This window comes from Phaethon aethereus (genome assembly GCF_964289735.1).
Source record: "Phaethon aethereus genome assembly, chromosome: 2".
Taxonomy (NCBI): Eukaryota; Metazoa; Chordata; class Aves; order Phaethontiformes; family Phaethontidae; genus Phaethon; species Phaethon aethereus.
The window spans coordinates 125574118-125600771 of record NC_138582.1 but is presented as its reverse complement, the minus strand read 5'-3'; the positions used below and the strand labels follow the sequence as shown (position 1 = coordinate 125600771).

Genomic DNA, 26654 nt, shown 5'->3' with positions numbered 1-26654 from the left:
TTGGCCATCTTGAGTCCATCATTATGCTTTCTTTATTTTATTTACTTAGTATTTTTCAAGTGTGCATACCCTAGTATTGTGTATGGTATCCCAGGAGCATAACTGGCATTGCTAATAATTTCATAGGTAATACTGTAAGGACCACCATTGCTCACCAATGTACTTTGTCTCTTTTCCACACCTACCCAGTTTTGCCTCATTTATCCACTTAAAGGTTGCAGTGATCCGTTTGGCCTTGTCACAATACTGTAAGCTTACAATGATTATCACCCGTACTTGTTTCACTCTCTTCTTCCTCACTCTCAGTCACTGCGTAGTTCTCCCCCATTCCCCACTGAGTAAGCACCATCTGCATTCTGTATTTCTTAATATTTTGGACTGTTTTGCCTGCGTTGAAATGTAAAAAGCAGATAGTTTGTATCACTGTTGTGCTCAGTTAGCTATTTTACATTATTTCAGATTAGTGATGTTCTCTAAATGGTGTAGAAAGGCCATTTTTGGTGCCTTCATGGTAAATTTTGAAGAACTGGTTTTGCTCTGTCTCGCCCTTTGCCTGAGAAATAAGCCAAGTCAGATGTGGAGTTGGGTTCTGTAAACTTGCAGTCGGTGTGGGCTGACAAATCTTGTTGCCTAGACCTACACAAGAGGCTGTTTGACATAATCTGCCAGTTTAAAAAAACATTTTTCTTTTTCCTAGTGCAAAGGCAGTTTTATTTAGGGCATGTGGAGGCTCAGTGATGCTGGAAGTCTGCCGTGCTCAAAGGCAACCTGTGGAGTTTTGTCAGAATCCTGACCGGGGTGAAAAACTAGTTTGTCTTTTCCCTTGTGGTGCAATTCTTCTGCTCCGATTAGCTGTCAGGTCTCCTGAGTGTTTGGTTTAACTGGCTCAACAATGGATCCAAGTGCAGAAGAACAGTGCTGCAGGGAAGAAAACCTGAATATTTTCCTCTTCTTTAGGTGGCTGTTGCCAAAGAATCTTGACAGTTCTTACATGGCTTAAACAGTGACAAGTCCTCAGAGCAGAGGAGTAGGTTTTCGTTTTGCTGGACTTGCCTATTGTGTGACCGGAGTGTGTCTTGTGTTTGAATTTACGCTTTCAGAAACAAAAATAGGCTTCAAAAAAGCGGTGGGGAATTGAAGACTCATATTGATGTAAAGAGTATTAGCAACCAACTCTACAGGCCTTGGCTTGTGTCTAAGGTTATTTAGCTGGTGACACTTAGCATCTCTGCTGGTTTAAAAGCTGTGCTTCTTTGAGGCAGAGTTGAAAAGAAGCTAGTTAGAAGCAAGATGTTATTACAGAGACTTTTTTTCCCCTGTTCCCTCCCCCTCCCCAGTCACAACCTTTCAGAAATATTTTAGGTTTGGGACTTGAGCTGGGGAAGCTTTCCTCTCCCTCTCTCAAGCTTTTGTATGTGTTCAGATTTGATGTGACATCTGGGCATGGTGGAGAGGAAGTTGGGGGTAGGGAGAAACACTGGAGAAGTTTCTTATCCCGCTTGTGCATAATTAAGGAGCATGCTTCCTGGGAAAGGGGAATAAAGGCACCCCAGGCCCTGCCACGAATTACATGACTTACTGCTGGACTGAAAGTGGGCTTGACAGTTGCCAGAAGGTTGGCGCGGTAATAGCCCACCTACCATCGGGAGTCGAAGGCTCTTCTCCCATCAATCCCAACCTGAGACCCCACCAAGAGGATCTGTTCTTCCTCCCTGGAGAAGGAGAGAGTCCATGCTCACAGCAAGGCGTTGCAGCCCGCAGCAGGCAGAGGCTTGTGCCCTGAGGACAAGGCAGCCTGCGCTGAATGATGTCTTACCAAGTGGAAAATACCTCCAAGTGTGGGGATATTGTTGGGGTGGGGCGTGGGGTGGGGGGGAGTTGTTACAAAGTGTGAAGCTTAGCCTAATGATGGCATCCTGACGTGGGGTTACTGTTTGAAGATGGAAAATGTGCAAGTAGTTCAGACTTCATTACAAGAACTGTCAGCGATTTGGTGTGTTTTGGAAAGGTAAGAAAGTCTGTGACAGCAACAAAATGCCACATATCAATCAGAGTCTTGGCAACGGATTAGAGCTCTCAGTTAAACGTGAAACTGGAAATGCCAAATTCTCCATCGTTTGTTGTCTCCCTGTATGCAAACATTGTACAATATGAGTGAAATATGTTACAACTTGATTGCTACTACGTGTCTGTAGATTGTACCTTACAGAAATCTACAAATCGACTACCCTTTGCTGCAGCAGAAGGGGTGGGCAGGGAAGCACAAGTAAGAGTACAAGGCAAAACAAATGAAAAGAGGGTGGGAAAGGGAGACTGTCCATAAGAAAAATGACAGGCGTATTGAGAACCATCCTTTTTTAACCTGTTATTTATGGTCAGAATTTCAAAATCTTGCTGAACATAGAGTGGCGGTCCTTGGTTTATACTGGTAGAATGCAATGTATATACCTCCTGCTTCAGAGAATGCCATTGAGGCCATAGGTAACAAAACACTAGCTCCTTCATAGTTTGGCGCAAAGACATTATTTAAAGTTTATAATTTATTTCTTCAGCACTTAGCAAGAAATACAGCTGCATTTGGAATCAGAGAATTCTCCATTTAACGTATTGGCTTTCCCCCCCCTTCCTTTTTTTTCCTTTTTTTTCCCCATCCAGGTGCTCAATACTTGCGTGTAGTGCTTACGTGGCTCTGGCTTTGGGTGATAACCTTATGGCATTGAATCACGCAGATAAACTTCTTCAGCAACCAAAGCTGTCAGGGTCTCTTAAGTAAGTCTCATGTGGTCATTTCTTCTTTCTCAGCCCTGCTTTTTGCTGGAGAGTTCTGAGTTGAAGCTTCCAATGTCTGTAGCTGCTTGCCAATTCTGTATCTGATGCAAAGAATTGCTTGGCCCGCTCCTGTTCTTGTTGAAGCCCTGACTAAATGTTCATTGACACGCAGGAACGTGAGTCCCCTCGTTTGTGTACAAATTCCATGTAATTGGGAATCTATTGCTGCTTTTGTTGCTATTTGCTGATCTCCAGCCATGGGGCCCATGCAGTGGCAGGACCGTCACTGCGGGGCTGCATGTGCTCGTGTTGGCACAGCAGTAGGGGCAGGAATGAGCAACTGGGGGTAGACAACATCAGCCCAAGCCAGTATGCTGCTGAACGCTCACTTCTGAAACTACAGGCTCAGAGGACAAGGTTTGCTCAGTCAGTAGGGTACCAGATCTTGGGTGTGCAGGATGTCAGCTGCTACCATTGCTTATATAGGTTTCATTCTCATGTATACATCTCTGAAAATTCAAGGGAGGCAACTTTTTAGCCCCATCCTTCTGACCTTGTTTGTGCATTTAATTCCCATGTCATACACGGGATAAAATATAGCAGAGGTTTTTATGGTAGTAACATTATTCAAAATTGGTAATGCACTTGCGGAAAGCAAGCTAACTTCTGCTTATTTTCATATGCTGGCAGCATAAAAATGGTCCATGCCAATTAAATTCCTTGGTTCCCATGCTTCAAACTTCTGCAGAAGTTCATCTTTTTGCACAGTCGTTGTATAAGCAAGATTTTAGCGGAGTTTGCAAGGTCACATGTAGTTCTGTGAAGGCAATGTTACCATTATGTAATGCAAGAAACACTAGACGACAGTTTTCTGCAAAGACGGAGCGCCATGTATCTTGGTCTCAGGAAATTTTGGCTTTTGTGCAGACTGGGAATATTGAACTGCTCCTGATTTCTTAAGTGAAATAAATTGCATGTAGAAAGTTATGTTTGCTGTATCAGATCTAAATTGCAGAACTTATTTTGGATGACTGACTGATATTTTACCTGATGTTTTGTAATTCATTACAACCACCTATACAGTCAGTTTGAAGTGTACTGTATACAGCCACATAGGACAAGCGTGAACCTTTTTGCTCGACTTTTGTTTCAGGTTAAATATTTGCAAACTAACTACGCTTTTCATTGACAGGACTCCTTCTGTTCCAAAGCTGAAAAGAAAAGTTGCTGATTAGCTGAGCTGAACTACAAGTGTCAAACATCAGACTTGCTTAATTCTTTTGCAAAACCTGCAGCTGGAAAGATGTTTGTGCCCCATGGCACATGCCTGCATAGTTGCTGTCCTTAGAAATGCAGCTATCTTACAGAATTTGTTTGTTTTTTGTTTTTTTTTAATTTAATGTAAAGTCACTTAGCACCTCAAATAACAGATGTAGCTGTATCCTGGGTGTTTTTGTGAGGATTCGTTTTTTTAATTCTCTGAGATAAAGCCATACCAAGGTACTGTCTTTCTGGAGTGGCAATTCCTGTGCATGAATGAATTTGTCATTACTCAGGTGCAGATTTTTTTCACAACATTAGTGCCTAAAAGCAGTAAGTGGCAGAACTGGCTATTATGACAATACTTTCTAAGCAAGCCAACTTCCATGCAGGCGTTTCAAGTAAAAGTTTTCAAGTGCTTGTGTTAACAACTGCATTCAGTCTGTCTTTCAAGTTGTGGGGGTTGTTAACGCTGACGTTTGTACCTGACCCTTTGCTGTTGTAGGTTTCTTGGGCATTTGTATGCAGCAGAAGCTCTCATCTCTCTAGACAGAATATCTGATGCCATCACTCACTTGAACCCCGAGAACGTCACTGATGTTTCCCTGGGGATCTCTTCAAATGAGCAGGATCAAGGTTAATGAATCCATACTTCATTAGAACCGATTATGCTTTCAGCTGCCTTCCTGCTGTAGATTTATATATACAAATATAATGATGATTAAGACATCTTGTTTTAAGACTGTAGGTTGTTTGGGGTGGGGGTTGTTTGTGGAGTTGTGTTTTTTGTTTTCCTGGCTTAATTCTTACTTTGTGTTTGGTTTGTCTTTTGCACTTTGGTCATGCCTTTGAAGTGGCTAATTCTGTAACAGAAATAGAACTGTATATTGTAGTGTTCTGGCTTGCTTTCAAAAGTTACGTTCAAACTGCTTTTGTTAAATATGCAATTATGGTTAAGTTTGGGCTTCATACCTTCTCTTCCAGCTTTTTAGTCTCTAAACCAGGCTTATCAGGAGTATCAGTGAAGTCTACTTACTGTATTTAGTAAGAAATAGGGGTTAGGGAGAACTTAGTTAATCTGTACCTTAATCTTTTTGCAGTGCTTCCAGCTGGGAGTGCGTATTCTGTAACGGAAAAATGCTTCAGAGCCCATCTGTATAGTTAAGTCTGCAGCAGCTCTGATTTCAGTGACATGTCTGCAGTTTAAATTTCACTGTACTCATCTGCAAATCTAAAAGGTCTTAGAGCAGCAAAATATTAAAGATAGGAAGTCTTAAGTGGCATAAACTCTTGAGCAAGCTGGTATGTTTTCCCTCTTTAATGTCAGACCATGAAGAAAGAAGCAAATTTGTATCTTTATGTTATTTTTATAATAAGTTTTTTTTAAAAAAATTATGGAACATATGGGTTTTGTGTTTTGTTTTTTTTTTTCTTTGCAGGGTCTGACAAAGGAGAGAATGAGGCGATGGAATCTTGTAAGTACCAGCCACTGTATTCAGCAGAGTACAGGAATTTATTTGGCCAGTTCAAAAGAAAAGTGTAAGGGAAAAAAAATAAAATTTTTTTTTAATTGCAGCTGGCAAGCAGACCCCACAGTGTTACCCCAGTTCGGTCACATCTGCGCGAACAATGATGTTGTTTAACCTTGGAAGTGCTTACTGCTTGAGGAGTGAATATGACAAAGCTCGGAAGTGTCTTCATCAGGTATGGAAAACAGATCTCAAGACAGCTTGGGGACAAATGTACCTCCTTCAAAGTGCCATTTAGATGACAGCAAATCCTGGTGATTTCATAGCTCAGGTTTATTTCCTGACTTTGCAGAGATGGTAGTTCTCTTCTGTCTTTCATAATAAAGATGAACCAATCTTTATTAGTAACATAAAATAAAGGAATTGCCAACTTCTTACTTGTACAAATAGTTCAGTACCACTATGGGAAGCATGTATTTGGGTTTTTTTAGATCCTATTAAAACTGGAATATAACTAGGAAGCCATTTCACTTTTTCGAAGTTTGGAGGGTTTTTTAAATTTTTTTTTTTAATGGTCCCATAGTAATTTTTGCATTTCGGAGGAGAAAGTTCTTGAGTTTACTTCTCTCTAATCAGTTAAGAACACCATTTAAGCTATTAACTTTAGGGCTGTGAGAACAAACTGCAGATCTGCTGGAGGTATGTTTCTTGCCTGCCTCTTGTCCCAAGAATTCTCAAGTACTGCTTTTGAAACTCTCTGTCTTCACTTAGCCTGTGTCATTTGGTCTTTCCTATGGCTGGGACCCATCTTTCAATGATATGTTTGGCTCCAGCAGCCATTCCCGTCTGTCAGGAAGACTATGCAAATGCATTGTTCAGCTGCAAACTGGCACAGTGGTCTTCCAGCTTATTTCATAGTAGTTTTATAGGCGAATGCATTAAAATTCTGTGAAGTTCTCAACAGCTTCAGGCTGTTGTCTTGCCTTTTTTTTTCCCCCCCTCCTGAGGCCTCTTAGGATTGGGCAGGTGTCTGTGCTTGGGCTCTGTAGCACATGTGTAAAGCCTTAAGGGGCGTAAGGCCATCTGTGGATGTAAAGTATAGTAGGTCTCTGCATCTACAATAAATTCATTGACTTCATAGCTGAAAAATATCTGAATATGGAAAGCTAATGATCCTCGTTAACTTTGTATTCTGAACTTTGGAGCAGTGGAGGTCGCCTTTTTCACCTGTCATCTCACCAGGAAACCACAGTAGGTTGGCTCAAGAATTACAGACTCATATTAACATAAGTACACAGAAGATGGTACTGCTGATTAGTGTGAAACACTCTTGCAATGCAGATAATGTCTCTGCAAGTCTCTCCTTGCATGCATGCATAAACCTGATGAGATGAAGTCTCTTTGTTTGAAAAAGATCTTATCTTAGCTTACAAATTGTTATTTGTTTTTGTTAGCCAAGATAATGGTAACAGTTTTGTCAAGGGGCACTTTCTTTGAGCTGGGTGTTTCTCTTAAGCACTTTTTCTTCCCACCCTCTTCTTTTTTCAATAAGGCTGCTTCACTGATCCACCCCAAAGAGATCCCTCCAGAGGCTATTCTGCTGGCTGTATATCTTGAATTACAGAATGGTAAGTTTTGAAATGTTCTGTCAACCTAGATTTGGGATACGAGGGGAGGAGAGTGGTAATCATCATTTCTAGAGTTATGCCAGTGTTTTGAATGCCACCCTTTAGGCCCTGTTGCCATTTTACACTGCTGTGGAACCATGTATCTATCTACCTGCACTGTTGTTTCCATTAGCTTATTGCCATCCTGTTCACGCTCCAGACCTCCTAAACATTCATCTTCTGAGCTGAAATCTTCTATATGTTGTGCAGAAATCGGCAGTCTTGGGTAGACTCAGTAAAACCCTTGATGAGGTTTATAGTATAGAGGCCTTGAAAGGCTTTTCATTAAAAGACAACTGCAATCCAAGTTTCCCAAAGAAGCCATGACAAGGGCTACATAGTATGTGGTGTAAACAAAGCTTGTAATATCGAAAACTCTCTCTTCCAAAATCCTTCCTTTTGAAGGTTCATTGTGTTTGTGTGGGAAAACAACTCTACATATGGGGGAAACTGCTGTGTGAGCAGACTGGTACAGCTGCGCCATTGAAGCTGTTGGGGTTGCAGTCCTGCGCCCTTTTGGAGCTTAACATCCGAGTGTTGTGAAATGTTTGGTGTGCTTGTTCCCCTTCAGTTGTCTTGCATTGCAGGCAAGCAGAGGACTTGAGCATTTGTATTCAGAAGAGAGACTTCTACAAAGCTTTTCTTATAAAGATGTCTCAAAGCTGGAATTTTGGAAACCTTTCTTTCTGCAATGAATTACAGAGCAGAAGAGACTAGGAAGTGGGATTTACATCTCGCACCCCCTTCCAAGTAAATATAGACCCAGCCAAAAGGAGCTAAAGACAGACATTTTTTATTCTATAAATGGCAGCAAAGCTATGCATCTCTTTGGAAACTAACTTTAGTGAAAAGTATTTGATAAGAGGGAGAAATGTTCTTTTCAGAACTTAGCAGGTTTTTTCCTACAGTTTTATAAGTTTAATTTTTAACAAAGAGTATGTTTTCCATTCATATTGGTGTTTATTTGATGGGCCATGCATACAGTTGAAAATCAGATTAATTCTTTTAAAAACGTGTTTTGTATACACCCTTGGCATTTGCATTACTGCCTGTAATGTCACATTGTGAGGGCATTTTGTGTGAGATCTAGAATTTCACTATGTAGGTGGGAGAGAGAAGAGGTGGTACCCTTCAGGAATTTAGAAGGTGCTCTGGCATCTTCCAGCTTTGAGGGAAAAGCTTGATGTCTTTGGCTAAGAATAGGTAGAATCAAGCAATACTATTCTATTTTTTTTTTCCAAATTTACTTTTGTCTAATGCTTTTCATATCCATGTCAGCATTTCACTGAATAGGAAGACGGTGAGGGTACATGGCCTGGGTCCAGGGCTGGCTTGTCAGCTCTGTTCTGAGAACTGTAAGGCCATCTGTGGATGTAAAGTATAGTAAGTCAGTCAGACTGAAGTCAGTCAGTCAGTCATACAAAGGTACTTTTTTTTTCGTAACCAAAAGTTGTCTTGTAGGTAACACACAGCTGGCACTGCAGATCATCAAGAGAAATCAGCTTCTCCCTTCTGTGAAAACGCTTTCTGACATGCGGAAGAAGCCTGTTTTTCAGCCAGTCCATTCGATCCAGCCCATTCAGATGCCAGCTTTCACCACTGTTCAAAGGAAGTGAAGTTGTGCTTCAGCCTGCTGCTGCCCTGCCCGTGAGGGCTTGGGATTTTGTATATTTTTTTAACGTAGAACACCTGCATACCCCAATTGCTGGAGTGTGTTCATTTATGTAAATTTTTAATAAAACATGTAAACACAAAGGCAGGCTTGGAGGTGTGTGTTTGTAAAGGTTATTTCATAAAGGAAGAGAAGTTGGTATCTGTTTTGAATGAGTGGCAGTTGACTTCACCAAGTGTATAATTTAGCTCTTTTTGAAGAGAATGTATGGGAGGGAAGTGATGGGAAGCAGAATACCACTACCTAAAGTCATGCTGAAATAGCAGCTGAGCTCTTGTCTTGGCTGCTGTGTTTTGATACAGATGAGCGATGAGGGTTTTGTTGTATTCCTTGAACAGGAGCTGGCTTTGGCGCAACTTTGTGATGATGGTGGAGCTACAGTCCACTGCCCTGCAGCAGCTGGGGGCTTGTTCCTTGCTGTCATTGAAGCTGCTGTGGATGGATGGGGCAGGTGCAGGTAACTGGCCTTAGGTGGAAGGAAGTGAGCTTTTTTTTTTGTGCAGGCCCTAGCCAACAGGAGAAGAGGTTTGTGCTCCTTCTACCACCCCCACCCACAAGTTTCCTGGGGTTACCTCACTGAGATTATTTTAAATGCAACTATGAATCACAGCTCCAGCCCTAGTGCTCAGAACCAACAGCATCTTTCAAAGAACCAGTCTCCTTAAAACAAGTAGCTCAAAGAACCTGTCTAGCTCCTTAAAACAAGTAGCTGTGCTGCTGGCCTGAAAGGGCTAGCAGGTCACACGATCTAAGAGGTTGTGTAAGGACACACTAAGGCCCTTAACAGCCCTCAACACAGCACTGCATTTACACTGCCAAGCAGTAGTGACTTCATTGTGATTAGTTTGTATAGCATTAGTAGAAGCCACCCTTGCAAAAAGTTTGTGCAGGTCTAGGTGCCAGAGTCTTAGTCTGAGGGCAGAGAGTTTTGTGGCCAGGGTGCAGCTGCTGCCTTGCAATATGCTGCACCTGTGGGTAGGATGGAACTGCTGCTGCTGCATGGCAGAAGGGCTCTGCCTGCTGCTACAGCTCAATGGGAGGCAAGAGCTAAAAGGGGGTAAGAGCGTCAGGTCAGCAAGGACAAAACCTGGTACAGCTGCTAAACCTGCATCAGTGGAGCCAGGTGGGGTGGGGTGGTTTGTTTTTCTTCCCCCTGCTTTTCCTTGGCAGGTACAGGGAAGAGAGTCTGGCTCTAAGGATTTAATTTTTTTAAATGTTGAGAGGAATACATCTTTGAGCAAAAGGCAGAAAAAATGCTGTAGCTGTAAGCTAGCAGCAGGAGCAAGGCCCCTGCTGGTTACTTATTGTGAGCATAGGAGAAGAGATGAGCCATCTCACCTTGGGACTTAATCCAGGCCTAAGATAATCAGAGCCCAGCCTGGAACAAAGCAATCTCTCCTCACTTCCCCTCCCTGGCTGTTTTGTGTCATTTCAGCTATTCTGAGACTTTGCCCAGATAATCTCCAGGGCAGAGCTGGGATAACACCTTATCTCCCTGTGCTGCTGGCATTGTACTTTGCCTCCAGCCACCACGAGGAAGGTCACACACTTTCCAGTGGCCACCTGAGATACAGGGCCTGCAAGTTCTGCTCTCTGTAACTGGAGCATTAGGTAGTATAGATCCTGGGTTTGCCTGAGATCTTGAACAAACAAGCCCCACCTGACAGAAGAACAGCAGCAAGTTTCTTATGTGCAAGTTGTAGAGTAAGTACAAGTGTGTGTCCCCTCAGCAGGAAGGTAGCCCTCATGAAACAGTACAGCAGAAAGACTGTCCCTCTTCTGTTAAGACAACTGGCCCCACTACTTTTCAGAGTGACTTTTTTCAATAACTTTTCTATCACTGTAGGAGGTGGCCCCCATTCTGTCCCCAGGTAGGGGCAAGCCATTTAGAAGTATCAGGAATAAAATGAACAGAAAAAAGTATGTAGAGATCACCTTTCTGAAAGAAGGGAGAAAGGGAGCTGATACCTCCATCAGGTCAAAGTAGATTGACTGATTAAATACAAAAAGGTTAACGATGCTCCCTGTGTGGTCCCAGGCCCTGAATAGAGAAGATTCTTCTCTGCCCTTCCCCACCCCGCAGGAATGCAGGGCATTCACATGCAAAAGGCGCTACAGCCTCCCCTCAGCAAGCACCCATCCACCCGCCGGCACCCACCACTCGCTCCCCCCACACCCGGTAAAGGGCATAGTTGCTGCTCCTTGGCTACCCCCCATCTGATCGCAGCTGCATTTGTGTGTGAGCAGCAGCATTCAGCGCAGTTCCCCCCTAACACCTCCTGCTCTCCAGCCCAAAGGTTCCAGTTTTACCATTAACAAAGAGGAAAAATAAATATCAAAACACACCCAGGCAGGGCACAGCCAAGGACCTGTCTCCCTCTCTAGCCTTGCCACAGAGTCACTGTCCACTTTTACTGATTTAACAAAGGAAAAGGCGAAGTCAATGACGCTCATTGTTTTGGTTTAGGGCCCTTTCCTGAAGGAAGGGCTGCCTGCGCCAACCCTCCGGCCTCCAGGATCTCACCCTGCAGCCATGCACTGGCTCACAGCCCCTCAGCAGGAGAAAGGCCTTGCCCACATGCTGCCACTGGCTCAGAGCTAAAGGTTTTGACAAGGAAACAAGATGACCGTAACAGTGGTGCAAGAACCATGCAGCACTTCACTTCAGTGTCCAGAGCCAACTCATGGTACTCTGTGAGCTTCCAGGCTCTGGCTGTCTTCAGGGAGACAGCACAGAGAAACCCAGAGAATGAGTACCACACAAAAGCTGGCCAAGTTAGTCTTGAAACTCACCTGAGCAGCCTTTTCCCACCTCCTCCACAGGATCTTCTCCATCCATCCCTTTCAACTTGAAGGGATCTCTGTACTGCTGACATGTTGCCAGCTGCTCCAGCAGGAAGCAAGAGTGATGGTCTGGTCAAGGATTTTGATGGATAGAGCACAGCATGGTGCTGAGCAGTCCTACAGTTGCACACAGCTGGGGCCAGAAAGCATCTCAGCTTTGAAGAGCTAGTGCAGTCAGCACTTTCAGAGACTGGAATCCACCTCCACTGCTACCCATGCTGGGAATTCAGTCAGTGGCCTGAATTCTCAAACCTTACTTGAAGAGCATCTTCCCATGCCCACCATTTCTTTTCAAGCCTTTTCCAAGTAGAAAGAAAGAGAGCACCTTTTCTGCTTACCCAACTTATGTTGGCAGTCTGCTCCAAAAGATGCTGGATACACTATTAAAATGTTCTGATGGCTTTGCTTTATATTACTTTCACAGTTGCAAAGGTGAAGAAATGGAAACCTAGAAATGGACCTAACAAGGAACTTTCTAGCAAAATATTGGAAAAACTGCACGGACTACAGGTGGTGAGTTCAGTGTCAAAGCCACTTGTTCCAGTCATGACAGCAAGGCAGGTTTTTTTAATAGACCAGACAACTAAGAGTTCAACATTGCCTCAAAACTACAGGGTTTTTGTTGGTTTTTCTTTTAAAAAGAACCCACGCTTCTCTCCATAGCAACCCAACATTTCTCCTCCTCTCTCCTTTCCAAGCAGGTGCCTCTGGTTAAAAGTTTTCAGTAGTCATCACCCAGAGGCAGCCAGGTTCAAATTCAGGGAAGCGCTTTTTCTTTTTTGCATCCTGACAGAAGAGAAGGCTTTGCTTAGGTAATACAGAAAAACACATACACATATTTTGCCATGAAAAAAACTCCTCACATTTATTTGATTAAACAAAAATAAAATAAACTGCATAGGAACATTTTAAAGTCCAGAGAGACACTGACTTTGTTTTAAGGCTGCCAGTAGCTGATACATCATCTCCTTGCTACATCCTTCAGCCTTCCCTATGGACCACGAAGATACATTCAGAAACCTCCATTAACACAAGGGTTCTAACATTTTGCTTGCTTATTCTATGTAAAAGTTTGCACATAACCTGTCATGCTTTCTTCTCTGCAGAACTCGACATCTGACATCTAAAAATGTCACCTTTTTTGTCCAAGTAGAAATGTGATGCCCTCTTTGGAGCATGGAAGTTCTTGTCACAGCCTGTTTCATTATCAATTAGATATGAAAGCTCTGTGCAGCTCATTAAAAGCAGAGCACTGTCTGTCCTGCTGAGACATTATTATTATTAGGAGAGCAGCATGATTAATCACTAACATAGAAGAGGAACAACTGCAACAGAAGAGGAAACTACAAAACCAATCAACTCAGGATGCCCAACATCCAAGGACTGACAAAATCACTCTGGATCCCAATGCAAACCTGCACCGAGACAATGCTACTTGGACACCGGTAATGATGTTTTAGAAGATTGGGCCATACATCTACAGTCAATTAAATGAGGGGAGAAAAACGCACGTTTGTGACATCGGTTTCATGTGGATGACCTCCATCTTGTCAAAGGCTTCCAATTTCAATTTGGCTTAAGCTGCAGGCATGTGTTCAACACCCTCACTACTCCAACAAATCGTGCATGAACCAAGCAGCGCATGACAGGTAATGCAAGTACAAGAGTCACATACAGTAAGAAACCCCCACCAACTCAGGTGACTAAGCACACCTTACAAACTAGTTAAAAACTTTTTAGTCATTTTAGAAAAGAAACTAAAAACAAAACCCAGAAACAGACATCTCTCCCTCTGAAGGAAAAACTACTACATTGTCTGAGAAGTACTCTACAAACCTATAAAAGGACTTTTTTTTTTTTAAACTAGTCTGGTAGTTCAAAAGGAAGTTACTTAACTACATCGCTACACAGACACTTAACATTCAGTCAGTAAGGCTCTATGAAAAGAGCTTAAAAAATTATCTACCTGAGTTTGTAAGTTGATACAATCATTAATAGAAGGTCTAAGACCATGCAGGTACACAAAGCATTTTTAGAACCATTATTGGTTAAACAATGATGGAAAAAGATGCCAGTTTGGCTTGTTAACCCGTACGATCACTTAGAGACATCAATGTACATTTTCCACCGTAACATTTACCAAACCCAACACAGCCTATCATTACTAGGGGTCTCCTGTACCCACTTCTGTCACCCACCAATATGAGCGGGGGAGGAAAAACCATTTTTCAATGTAGTAATCTGAAGATGTGCTTCTGCAACTTTACTCCACAGGTAAAACAAGGGGTATGTTGCATGTTGCTATTACTGTTGCATAAAACCCCAACATACTGGTTTTAAACTGCCTCTCCTGAGAATGTCTGAAGCTAAACTGCCCTCCAGGAATAGGAACTTCATTGCTTTGTCATGGTGGAAAAAATCCCATTGAGTCAAGAAAGCTATTAATACAATCACCAAGTCAAAAAAAAAATCAGGATCTTATTCCCTTCAAGCATTTGGTACAGCATTGAGTTTACAGCAATCCCAACATCAGTCTTTTGAAACAGGACATATTTGTAAGCATGCATAAAGAGTTTTTCCTCTTGTAGAGAGAAGACCTAAAGGTCTTACGGACATAAGAACACTGCAAATGAAGTATGTCATGTCAGCTAGTACTCTCATAATACTGAAAAAAGTTTACATATCCATACTTCATAATGAAAACAGAGCAAACTCAAAAGCATTTTGGGTATCTCAGTCCAGTTTGCCTGAACATACAAACATTTGGTTTTATTTACAGATTCTCTAGCAAGGGCAGCTTAATATTTCCATGGGCAGGCAGCAAAACCAAAAGCAAACAAAAGCAAGAAGTCACCACATTGTACACACTTAGTATCTCCATTTCAATTAAAATGCTTGTCCCACAGGCAGGATGAATCCTTCCCCTGGGCAGATGCTCAATTATTTCTCAAACCTGTCTTGATGCTAAATTGAGGTAGATGGTTTACTTCTGCAAAGTGAGGTAGAACTTCAAGAAAAAGATAGTGGCATCTCTAGTTGTGCATTTGTACCACAGCAAACTGGGTTTCAAACTCCCAAGGACTCAAAGACCAAAGGTACAATATTTGTCTAACGCAAGTACCAGTGTTCATTTTTTATACAGCTCCAAACTGTTTGTCTAAATATCTCTACTTTTAAATACCCTATTACCTTTTGGCACCATTTGGCTTACACTCCTTAAAAAAATAAACAAAACACTTTGGCACAATTTTTTTTTTTTTTAAACCAGAACTGAACAAAGAGATCTTATGATCAAAGCTATGGCAAGATAAGCCTATAAGCCTGCTCTCTTCAGAAATTAATTTTGGTTTAACTGTAACGTAACAGACTGGGCCCATTTTCCTGCAATTCCAAGGGAATGCCACATCCAAGTGCCTTGTTCTTTCTCCCAACTTGGTTATATCTGGCCCCAATATGCATTCGTTTTCAGCTGTTGTCATCCTTCCCTCGCTTTCTTTCTAAGTTTAAAGTTTATGGGCTTCCTTAAATAAGTTATATTTAAAAGGTACTAAATAAAAAGGAGTGAATTATCTGAAGGACCTGCATTATCAACTACTGAGTCTGCTTCAGTTTGCTACTGAAGTTCCTGCTTGAACAGTTCTGAGAAAGGACAAGATTGCTTCATAGTCTGGAGCCAAAACAGCCATACCGACTGCTGATAACATTTTGTCAAGCAAGAAGTTTACCGAGAGCCACTGGTTTAACCTGGCATAGCGAAATTCCTTTGGGAGTTCTAGTAGACAGGTCTGTCACCCACATCTGTTGTTCCCCAATGTCAGAGCTAAGAGAAAGAGGCACAAGCTCACCTCACCCTTCTCCAGGCCATTTCCACTAGGTCAGAAGATTATTCTGAATTGCTTGTTCAGTTTGTAATCCAGCTTCAAAGCCTTGCTTTTTCTCTCTGCACGCTTTCACCATGTATGCTATGATACTGGGGCATTAACCTGAGAACATGAATAGCCTGAGAACATGCATGGAAAAACAGAGCAAGGTTTGAATCGCATTTAAGTATTACTTTTTAAAAGCCCCTATGGGACATCTGACGTTGGCATTGTATATTATCGCTACTTATTTTCATTGCATATAAGACACTCCATTTTATAAGCTACACTACCACTTTTCAATGAGACCAAGTGTGCTTAGCACTAACTATGACAGAGATAAGGAATTATTTTGGGTAGCTAAATAGCAGTGTTTTTAAAACGAAAAAAGCTCCCCAACACATGAGGTCAAACACTTGAGGTTTGGTTTGTAAGCAAATCCCTCTGAATTAAATAGACAGCAACTTAGGAAGAGTTAAAGTCATTCCTCTTCCTGACATAGCTGGACTAGGGGTTTGTGCAATGGCTCCATACAACATAGCAAAGGGCAACTTCAGTGTCTGTCACCTTCTACACAGTACAGGCTGGAGAGGGGCAAAAAAGTTTCTGCAGTTCGACACAATCCTGAAAGCACACAATTTTTTTTTTTTTTTAATGCCTGGAAAACAACTCCCTTCTAGTCCCAGAGAAGGGGGAAAACCCAACAAGCATTAAAGCAGAAGAGCACTTCTAGCATACTCCAAACATAGTCAGCCACTCTGGTCAAGGTATTAAGAGACCTGGCATTTTTATTATTAGGACATGATAGGATAAATGCAAGGACACTGCAAACTAAACATTAAAGCTTTTTAAACCAGTTTTCTTTGGTATCTAGATCTTGCAGGCTACTAGTTTTCCCAGTCCAAGTTGCAACTAATTCTTGGACTGAATAATACAAGACAAATATGGACATCTGTCACAATAGTAGGCCACCCCCCAAGGAGGGAGGCATGTTGAAATGGAGACAACTTTAAAAAGTTGAAGGTAAACTAGCGTTCTCTCATACCCATATTTTGAGTGGCCACACAAATTTAATGACAGACATCTGTATAAAAGATTATCCTTTAAAGATTATTTTTAAACCACCCTATCCTAAGATTAAGCCTAACTGAAGCACACCGCTTTGAAGAGTTTGCTTCCTCGAGGCTTTGGCTGAAAGGCAGCACAGTTGTTTTATCCTATTTAATTTAGGTGGTTTTCCTCACCTTTCTTTCAAAAGAGGTTTTGCCATCTCATGAATCCGTCTGTCTCTGGTCCTTTAGTTTAAGCCTCCTCTCAAGTGGCAGCTATTTGTCTGCACACCTCACCAGGATTTCTACAAAACCCAGAAAGTTAACACTCCTTGGAGGGATAAAGCAGCAAGAAGGAAAGTGCACCTTGTGATTTCTCAAACTTATGAAGAGCCTTTCAATCTTGGGTCACTTGTGCATGGTGGCTGGCAGAAAGATGAACCCTTTCCTTGGGGAACAGTTAAGGCTCTTCAGACTTTTTGATAACGGGTACGTTTGTTTCAGAGATCTTCTCTTGCAAACAGTAAGGTAAATCCCTTGGCATTTCCAAGCCTAAGAGTACTGATACCTGAATCTTCCCACTGCAGAGAGACAGAAAAGCCCTCCATTCCCTACTTGAACCATTCTTGTCTGCCACCAAAGGCCTTATCCAGAGGGTGAAGCAACAGCTCTGTAGGGACCATATCTGCATTAACAGCAAAACTGGAATGCAAGAAATTTAAGAAAACCAAATACTTCCAGGGACTCAAAATCACATTTTGCTAAAGAGGTCTCTATTCTCCCCATAAACTTTCCGCTTTTAAAGTATCTCTGAAAGGGCTAACTTCCCCCTGCCTCCAAGCTTTTAAGGATCATACACATTTATTTTACACAGAATTCTTTGGTACTGCCCTGGAAAAAAGCAGCAAAGTTTCATCTTGATGCAGTTTGCCTTATGGTGGTACTGGTAACTTTTCACTTGGATCTGTAGCAAGAGATACGTGAAGCTACAGGCCCACCCCACCCTAAAAAACTACAGTAGACCCTCCTGAATTTTTCAATCCAGCACTCTGGGGAAGCCGGAAGAATTACCAAAAAAAAAAATTATTTTTGTCATTGATAAGAGTTATTGCAATCCTTTTTAAACGCAAAAAAACTGTCTGACTTCTCCAAAACGCACCCTGAATCTCCAAAGCTGTGCTTATTTCTTTTGGAAAAAGGTACCACTTCTGTCCTAACAAATCAAACGTTATTCCTGTAAAGTCTCTCTATGGGGAGGGGCAAAAAAAAGCTAGTCATTTCACAAGAAAGTAAGTCAAAAGGGTTTGATCTTCCCTGTTTCAATGCTCCTTGTAACCTTTCCTGTTACCCAGATTAGGTGCACTGATAAAAAGAAACAGTACTCTTAAAACTAATTTAGCTTTCAGGTGAAAAGGGTAAAAAGAAATACTCAATGACAGGATACATTAAAGGAAGCCTTGCTTTTTATCTAAACTTTACAACAACCGCACTAAGCCACTAAAAATGAACAATTTGGTTTAAACTTGAGAATTTTTGTGCATTTTCATCAGCTTCACTTTGTGCTGTTGGATTACTGTGTTTCAGAAAAAAAATACACAGAAATGCCAAAAAGATGCAAACTTGCTCTTCCCGGCAAGTGAATCCCACTCACTTTCACAAAACGTTCAAAGTCATCTGGGAACAAGACGCTGTGTTCACCAGTAAATCAAAACACACTGAGGTATAAAAAGGAGAACAGGAAAAAGTTCTCTGCTGCAGCAGCAATTCAAAAAACAAAAGTCCCCCCTCCCATGTCCCCACCCACAGAACTGCAGTATGGTCAAGAACACAAAATCTCTACGAACACCTACTACCATTTTCTCCATTAAAAAAGTTACAAAGAGCCTTTTTTGGCTTAGTCTACAGAACTCGCCACACAAACCACCTAATGTGCACAGCAACACTTGTTTGTGCATGAAACCCCATCAGGGGAGAGGTAAAACGTTCTGAACTGTGAGTGTGTGGGGATAGGGAGGGGGCAAGAAACTGGGGAGGGAAGGGAGGACAATGAGGTAGATAGAATTTAACTTTACAGGCTCACTCCCTGCAGAAAAGATAAGTACATTCATCTGTAAAAAAATTAAAGATGAGGTAGGTTTGAATTAACGTTGTATTTTTTCATTTTCTCTTAGAAGAATTTCCCTGAGACCGTTTCTTCCTAATTCAAACACAGATTAGAAGACAAGAATTCGATTGTTTCCAAAGTCGACCACAACAATCATGCCATCAGGGGTGACGGCTATACCTGAAGGACGGTCCATCTGACCAAAGCCGCTTCCCTGAGTGCCAAACTTGCATAAAAAGCTACCATTCGACTCAAATATCTGCACCCGGTGGTTCCTGGAATCGGCCACGATGATGCGCCCCTCTTGATCCACCGCCACTCCCTGGGGGCGCAGGAATTGGCCGTTCCCAGTGCCCTCCGAGCCCAGAAAGCGTGCTGACTGGCAATCTGGATGGATGACCAGAAGGCGATGGTTGTTGAAGTCTGTCACTACCAAGTGGCCCTCATGATTGAAAGTCACACCTCTGGGGGAATCAAAGTGCTTCCAGAGTGCCCCTTCGAAGCCATACTTGTTCAGAAACACACCGTCGGGCCCAAACAGCTGAACGCGATGGTTCCTTGTGTCAGAGACCAAGATCTTGCCCTCTGCGTTGACAGCCACATCCCATGGGTAATTGAATTGCCCGTTCTTTGTTCCTTTCTCACCAAACTTGAGAATGAACTGCCCCTCAAACGTGAAGATCTGGATGCGATGATTGTCCTTGTCAGCCACGACGATCCTACGTGAGATGTCACAGGCCACGCCAGCAGGGCGATCGAACTGGCCCGGCCGGGAGCCCAGTGTGCCAAACTTGTGATGGAAGGTCCCGCATGGCTTGAACACCTGGATGCGGTTATTACTGCGGTCAGCAACAATGATGTAGCCTTCTTTGTCTACACTAACCCCCCAGGGGCGGCAGAGTTTGCCATCGCTGTCTCCCTCGCTGCCAAAGGAGAGCCCCGGCAGCCCAATGCCTATGTAGCTGCGCCCAGATTTCACCACAACTTTGAAGGGGCTGTTCTCAATGTGTTGGTTGCACATCATCACGGATAGCAGGTGCTCTCCCTCTAGTTGTGGACGGTAGCTGACCAGGTAGGTCCCATTCTGCTGATCACTGACATCTGCCCCAAAAAGGTTTCCATCAGGGCCCATGACCACTGCAGAGATCATGTCACCTCCTGAAAGGCGAGGCTCACCATCATGGTCATAGCCTATCACTGTGAAGGAGGCCACTTTGCCCTGCAGTGCACGCTTCAGGCCTTCGCCCGTGGCTTTGGTCAGAGGAGCAAATGCCCCACTGCTGACAAAGCCCATTGATTTAATGGCCATATACAATGCCTGGTCAGGGGGCGTGAACATGATCCTGTCATCTTCCTGAGGCTGGAGAAGGCCTCTCACGTTCTTCAGCTCCTGCACCTGAGCCAGCATGCGGTCCCGAGCCAGAAGAATATCCATGGTACGACCCTCCTCCAGGACCTGCTGAACAGCGCTAATGGTGTTGTCCAGCTTATTTAGGTTCTGACGTAACTTTTCAACTTGCAAGTAGAGTGACTTAGCCTTGACTTGACGAATCTTTTCCACCTTGGGGAGGGGCAGGGGGGAGAGAAAAGCACACTTACATCAGGCAAAACAACCCATAACACAGAAACTTTTCCTAATGTCGCTTTTCTACGTAACACCCACTTCTGCAGTTGTTACAGCATGTTGACACAGAACTGCAGAACAAACCTCTACAAGCTGTGATGTAGAGAAGCAGAAGTGAGGAAAATAATTATTTAATCCAAATTCAGGATTATCATTCTCTCCCATCCTCCAGCCAAAACCATACGTTCTTACTCTGCAGACGTGCTGCATCAGAACACCATTTGAAAGGAGGAGTCACTTGCTTACTAGTGACGATCTGCTGCTTCAAATGCTATTCTATTTTCTAGTTGCAAGGATCATGACAGATCATTCTAAGGTGCATCTTATTCAGACTCCAGGGAGAACAGAGGTTACTGCAGGCTCTCAAGAAAAGAGCTGAGGCTTCTCTAACCACAACAGAGACCGATTTTGGAAGGTAGGCTGTTACCACACACCACTGAGGCTAGGAGCCAGCATCCGCTAAGGCACATGGGCTGTTGTCATTCCCCTGCCTGCCAGAACTGTTTTCATGTGACTAGATAATACCAGACATCTATCTCCAAGGATTTTTAGGGACCCATTATTTTAATATTTTCTTGCAAATACTGGCAGTCATGCTGAGCTAGTGCTTTACAACAGGATGCTTTGTGTCATTTCAAGTGACATTTAAGGTTGCTGCCAGTCCCTGCTTGGGGGACTGAAACTCAAGCAAAAATAGTTTGTTTGTAACTATTTTATATAAGCCTGTGTTTATCTTTACTTGTGAAAAAAGTCACTTTACACCATCTGGCAAACACACCTGCCTTGTAAAACTAATGAAACATGTAATTGCTTTACTGTTGCAAAAATACACTTCCTTATGTCTGAATACCTGCTTGGCTGCAATCAATACCAGCAATGTATTTTCATGAGGAACAACTCACTGTCTGAAAAACCCTTGCTTATACACTGACTAGATAACTGATGTACAACCATGCTATTTAATTTGAAGTTAAGGCATGCAGGTTTTACCAGACTTAAAGTGCTTCCTCCAACAGATTTCCAAGAGATTACTAATCTTAGGTCTCATCTTAATCCTTGGCCTCAACTTTGGTACCCAAAATTATTCACTAACATGCTTCACATGAGGGCTTAATACACTCAGCTTTTTTGCTGGAACGATTTAGCAGCAAGCGTCCTTCTTAAAATAATGTTTTATAACCTGAAGAGAACTTGCTCTCAGTGCAGACATTCCAATAAAGTGCATTTATGCAGCCTCTTGGGATACAAGTAGCTTAGCGGCAGCTCTTACTTCTGTACTAGGAATACCTCAAAAAGAGAAGGCTGCCAAGCTTCTTGGGGAATGATAACAGTGGAAAGTGAACTCATCTCCCTCAATGCAAATACCTCAGAAAAATAAGCATTAGAAGTGCAGTAACTATATAAAGTGCGTTTTTAATCTTGCCACTGACACTTAAAAGAACTACAGAAAAACAAACTCCTCTTTTAGGGGGTTAGTCTTAAGAGTAGTTCCATACAATAAACTCTTACCAGAGCGGCCATTTTTCTGACAACAGATATTAAACCAGAAAATTACCGTTCCAGTCAGTGCTGGTGGAGAAAAGGCAAGGAAGTAGTACTTCAGCAGGATGGCACTGCTTTTTTGGCAGCATGTGCCACACCAGCCACATGTACATGCCACCCTGCCTGGCTCTGCTAGTATGGGCAGCGGCCACACAGCACCTGGTCTCCTGTCACACTTTACCTGGCGCAACTGCACATTACAGGAGCATTTGCAATTTACTCCTGAACTTCTCCCATCTTGACCACACATTTTTGCTACCTTAACACCATGTGGTCATAGGATAAGTCAGACTCCTTGATCTAAAAGACCTAATCCAATAGCAGAGAGTGGGTTTCTGTTCAATTCTACAAGTGGCACCCAAAGGGCCAATCCAAATTACTCTGCTGAACAAGCAGAGAAGAGCCATGACCACTAAGTTACCTTTCCAGAATAAGAAACTTTGCTGTTACTTCCTTTCCTCCTCTCAAAATACACATGCATCATGGCTGAAGTGAGTGCAGAAGTTCAGGATTGTGCAGAGCATTCTTTTCTTCTACTAGTCAAAAAAAAATCAGAGGTACACTACCTTCATTGAGAGTAAAGTAAGTTTTTAGGTGTGGGGACAATGAGAGTCGTCTTGCAGGATTTCTACTGGTCTTTCCAAGAGGGCACAGAGTATACACCTTTTTGTTTACGAGAAGTGGATCACGTAAGAAAGCCCATACACTACATACCTACTACAGCAACGTATTAAAGACATTTTAAAGACATTCTTAAAACAAAGGTGTTTAAAGGCGACCTCGCCCCAGTGCGCGCTGAGGCGTGAGGCACAGCTGCCGCGCCAGCAGGGGGAGCGCCCACCCCACTTGTGGGGCCGGGCTCGCGTGGGGATACAGGAGTCCCTACAGAAACCCGAAGAGTTTCCCAGATTCAGAGATACCTTCAGCCCAAAACCGACCAGGGCCAGAATCCAGCACCCTGCTCCCGACAGAAAAGTTAAGTTCACAGTAAACTGTAGCGTTTCAATTCAGTGTTCCTTGGGAGGACATCAGCATCTGGCCAGGTGCTAGTTAAAAAGCGTGTTTTCAGTTTGAAAGGGCACTTGTCAGCAGTTCAAACCACAAATGTAAGGCACATACCTTCCAGAGCAGCTCGCACTCCCGCTCTTCCAAGGCCTTCTTATGTCTAGTCGTCACTGCTTTGACTTCAGACTGGACCACCTTCGCTTTCATCTCAACTTGCTCTGCCACAGCCTGGGCCTGTTCAATGCTCAGCTAGGGAGAGGAAAAAAAGACACCACACTCGGGGCTCAACCAAACCAACCAGAAATGCATCAGAAGACTGCTGCTTACATTTCACTACACCTTCAGGTGAAGGCATAAAGTGACAACTCTCTGGTTTTTACCAGGCCTTCGCCCATTTCATATGTCAGAGCCTGAAAATGGACGTAATGTTTTAACACATCTATGACATGGAGTTTGCACCTTCATTGTACCATGCACCAGCACCACAAGACTAAATTCCCTGTGCAATTCCAGCATGCAACTAATATGAACTCAAACAGGAGACTTGCAGAGAAATTCATCCTCATGTTTTCCTATGTATAGAGAACCAAGTTTTCTTGTCCCTCAAAACGGTTCAGACTGTTGTGTGATCTTTCTGCTTCTAGTAAGAAGTGACACTGTAGGGAACAGATTATTTTATCTATGCATCTGGGCTGCACAGAAATACCCCTAACAGAATGTGAAGTTAATAAATTTTAAAAGGGAAAAAAAAAGGATTAGATGGTTACCATTAAAAAGCATTCATAATTATTCACACCTCGAACAGAGACCAAATTCTTTTTAATATAACCTTGCAATACTAGTATTTTTAAAACATTCTGTAGTAGTAGTCTGCAAATACACAGCATGCATCTATCTGGAAGAAATGTATCTCTCTTCTCCCCTCAAAGAAAAAATTGTTTCCTTGAAAATCCTTCCAAAGTGCTCCCAGTTTCACAAAATACTACAGAAAAGGCCATAAAACCAAACAAGCTAAAGAGGGGGCAAATCTGAAAGATCACAGTTCCCAAAGGAAAAGGTTCAATAACAGTTAACAGAATCTGTTCAACACACCTTTGTTATACAGTGAACCAGCATTAACGTGCAGATGAGGTTGTGAACCTCTAAGAGGTTAAAAAGACATTAATTTATTAAACAGTTACAAAATTCTAGAATGAAATGATGGTATATGAAGGTATTTAGACTAAAAAAAGAGAAAGCTCGGGGGTGATCTTACCAATGTATATAAATACCTGAAGGGAGGGTGCAAAGAGGAGAGAGACAGGATCTTTCCAGGGGTGCCCAGTGGGCACAAACTGAAACACAGGAGATTCCCTCTGAACATCAGGAAACACTTTTTCAGTGAGGTTGACTGAGCACTGGCACAGGTTGCCCCGAGAGGTTGCGCAGTCTCCATCTTTGGAGATACTTAAAAGCCACCTGGACATGGTCCTGGGCAATTGGCTCCAGGTGGCCCTGCTTGAGCAGGGCAGCTGGACAAGACCTCCAGAGGTCCCTTGCAGCCTCAACCACCCTGTGATTCTGTGACTGACCATCAAGCATTTCTTCTTATTTTCTTTTCTCTTCCTAAGCTGGGCACATCATGGTATTTTATTTCTACGATTTTCACATTAAATAATGTGCACAAGACCCCTACCCGCACAGTATACATGACTGTAGCAGCTTGACAAGTTTTTAGCAGCTGAGAATGTAACTCAAGCTCACCTTTGTTTTCCACGCTACATACTGAAAGCCATGGAAAGAGCCATGGGTATTTGTTTTTAAAATAAGCGTTTTAGACAGACTTTACACCACCTTTCCCTCACTCTGGTCTGAGGAACTGGTCTACTTCAGAACTTGAGCTGTTTCAGACGAGGTAGCCAGGGAATGCTCTGGCAGAAAACATCTTTAATCTTCAGAAACGCAGGCTTTACTGTACATTCAGGGCCTTATGGAAAATATCCTCAGTTGAATTCTGTATATGAGTATGTACCAATCCAAGAACCACCTGATGCAGCCATCTATGAACTACCCAGTGTGATCCAGCTTTGTCTAGAAAGTCAGACAGGGCTTTTTGTTATCTTTCATGGAAGTAGTTGTTAGTATTTTCTAAGTCTGATCTGGCAAGTTCAACAGCATCTAGTTTATGCCAGCAATGGGAATGCTATAAGAACAGAAGTGTACTGTTACTTGGACATTTTCATTCCAGGTCATTATTTTAAGACAACTGGTTTGAATTAGATGTATTCTTCCAGGTCATATAGGAGTAGACAACTGAAAGGAAAAGGAAAAGACTAACTTTGTCTTGTCTCTAGACACTGACCAAGAAAACCCTGAGGAAAAAAAAGATCAGAAACATTGCCTTGCCTTAAATTCAAGGAAGACTCTTGCAAACTGGCAAAGGAAAGTAGGAGTGCTACTTGCAGCACAGGGCTCAGCAAGAGGAGCATGCCTTTCAGCTGTTCCTCCTTTAGGCATGACTCCCCAGTCAGAGTCACCTTCACCACGTTTTTAACACTGAATGTCTCCAAACTCACGTGAATATCCCAGTCCCACTGGAGGCAGACCTGACCTGCCTTCACATGAAGCTTCTGGCAGACAAATTTGACTCGGCACTTCAAGCTGACAGAAAGTGAAAATCTCATTACAACAATTAGCAAAGCAGACATGAAGTCACAACTGGCCACAGATTAAGGCCTCGTAAGAGCCAGTGACGTCTCACTGCCATCTGAAAGAGTCCACAGGTAAGAGTGCTGTGCCTCTATCACCTCTACTTTGCCATTCAAATACAGAACCAGCTTCTACTGCAAGGAAACGGTATTTCTTCCCACAACAGACCTGGATTCTTGTAAGCTACAGCAAAACACCCTCCTTCTCCTGCAAAGAGAAAGAGGTATCTCCTCAAGAACTGTTAGGAAAACTACGCTATCTACTCATATTCCAACTCTAGCAAGCATGTAAAAGCAGGAAAGTCTTGGTTTATTTGTTTGAGCTTTTTGTACAGCAGTAGCCATTAGGACTGATCTGTGTGCTTTCCTCATACCTTATGGCTAAGAGCAATCTCAACTTCCCTCAGAATTCTTCACTAAAACCAGCATCCACCTTTCAAGAACACCATCCTAGCAGGAGAGGTATTAATCTCCTGTAGATGCTGTGATGCAGGAACCAGGTAGGGCAAGTAATTGTACTCAATAGCACGTTGTCTACCAACAACTCACGTCATCATCTGCATTTATTTTTACTTGCCCGAGTCTGAACAGCTCAGATCAGTGAAGGATGCCCAAAACACTAAGACTCCAGGATATTGGTAAAGTTTTGGTAAAATTCACATGATCCTGCACTCTGCCAACACAGGTTAGGAAGGCTGACCAGCATTACACACACACCAGGAAGCAGGGATATGGTGGCAGGGGAACAGCAATAGGCAAATTACCTACAAACAAAAGCCAAGAGCTTTGGGAGCCTTCTTTATATGGAAATCCTCTTGTTCTCTTTGATTACTGTAAGATATCACAGTTCTGCCATGATAACTCTCTCCTGTTGTTCTGCAGGCATTTCCTGTGCAGAACTTGGCCAAGGGGTCAACTTTTTAGGAAAAAAGTTAAGCAGCAGTATTTCTTTTTCTGGTCAGACACCACACAGTCTTTTTAATAACAAATCCTTTTAACAAAAAGCAGCTTTTGTGATGCACTCTCCTCATGGTATGTCATAATTATTTCAATGCTAGTGAATGAGATGATCAACCAGTTCACATGCTTGATAAACAGAAGA

General features: G+C 42.7%; 2 protein-coding genes across 2 annotated transcripts in view; one reads left to right on the top strand and one right to left on the bottom strand.

Annotated features, from left to right (window-relative positions):
- CNOT10 (CCR4-NOT transcription complex subunit 10) overlaps nt 1-8781 on the top strand; it is a gene marked incomplete at both ends in the record, with an annotated part of 34842 nt that extends 26061 nt beyond the window's left edge. The window contains 6 exons of the mRNA XM_081996981.1: nt 2656-2769; nt 4535-4665; nt 5469-5504; nt 5606-5733; nt 7051-7126; nt 8627-8781. Of these exons, the coding sequence (XP_081853107.1) occupies nt 2656-2769; nt 4535-4665; nt 5469-5504; nt 5606-5733; nt 7051-7126; nt 8627-8781 (640 nt within the window). The remainder of the gene's footprint in view (nt 1-2655; nt 2770-4534; nt 4666-5468; nt 5505-5605; nt 5734-7050; nt 7127-8626) is intronic.
- Nucleotides 8782-18803: 10022 nt separating this feature from the next.
- The window catches only part of TRIM71 (tripartite motif containing 71), a gene marked incomplete at its 3' end in the record, with an annotated part of 56384 nt that continues 48533 nt past the window's right edge, over nt 18804-26654 (bottom strand). The window contains exons 3-4 of the mRNA XM_081996980.1: nt 22980-23114; nt 18804-20255 (exon numbers count right to left, since the gene is read on the bottom strand). Of these exons, the coding sequence (XP_081853106.1) occupies nt 18804-20255; nt 22980-23114 (1587 nt within the window). The remainder of the gene's footprint in view (nt 20256-22979; nt 23115-26654) is intronic.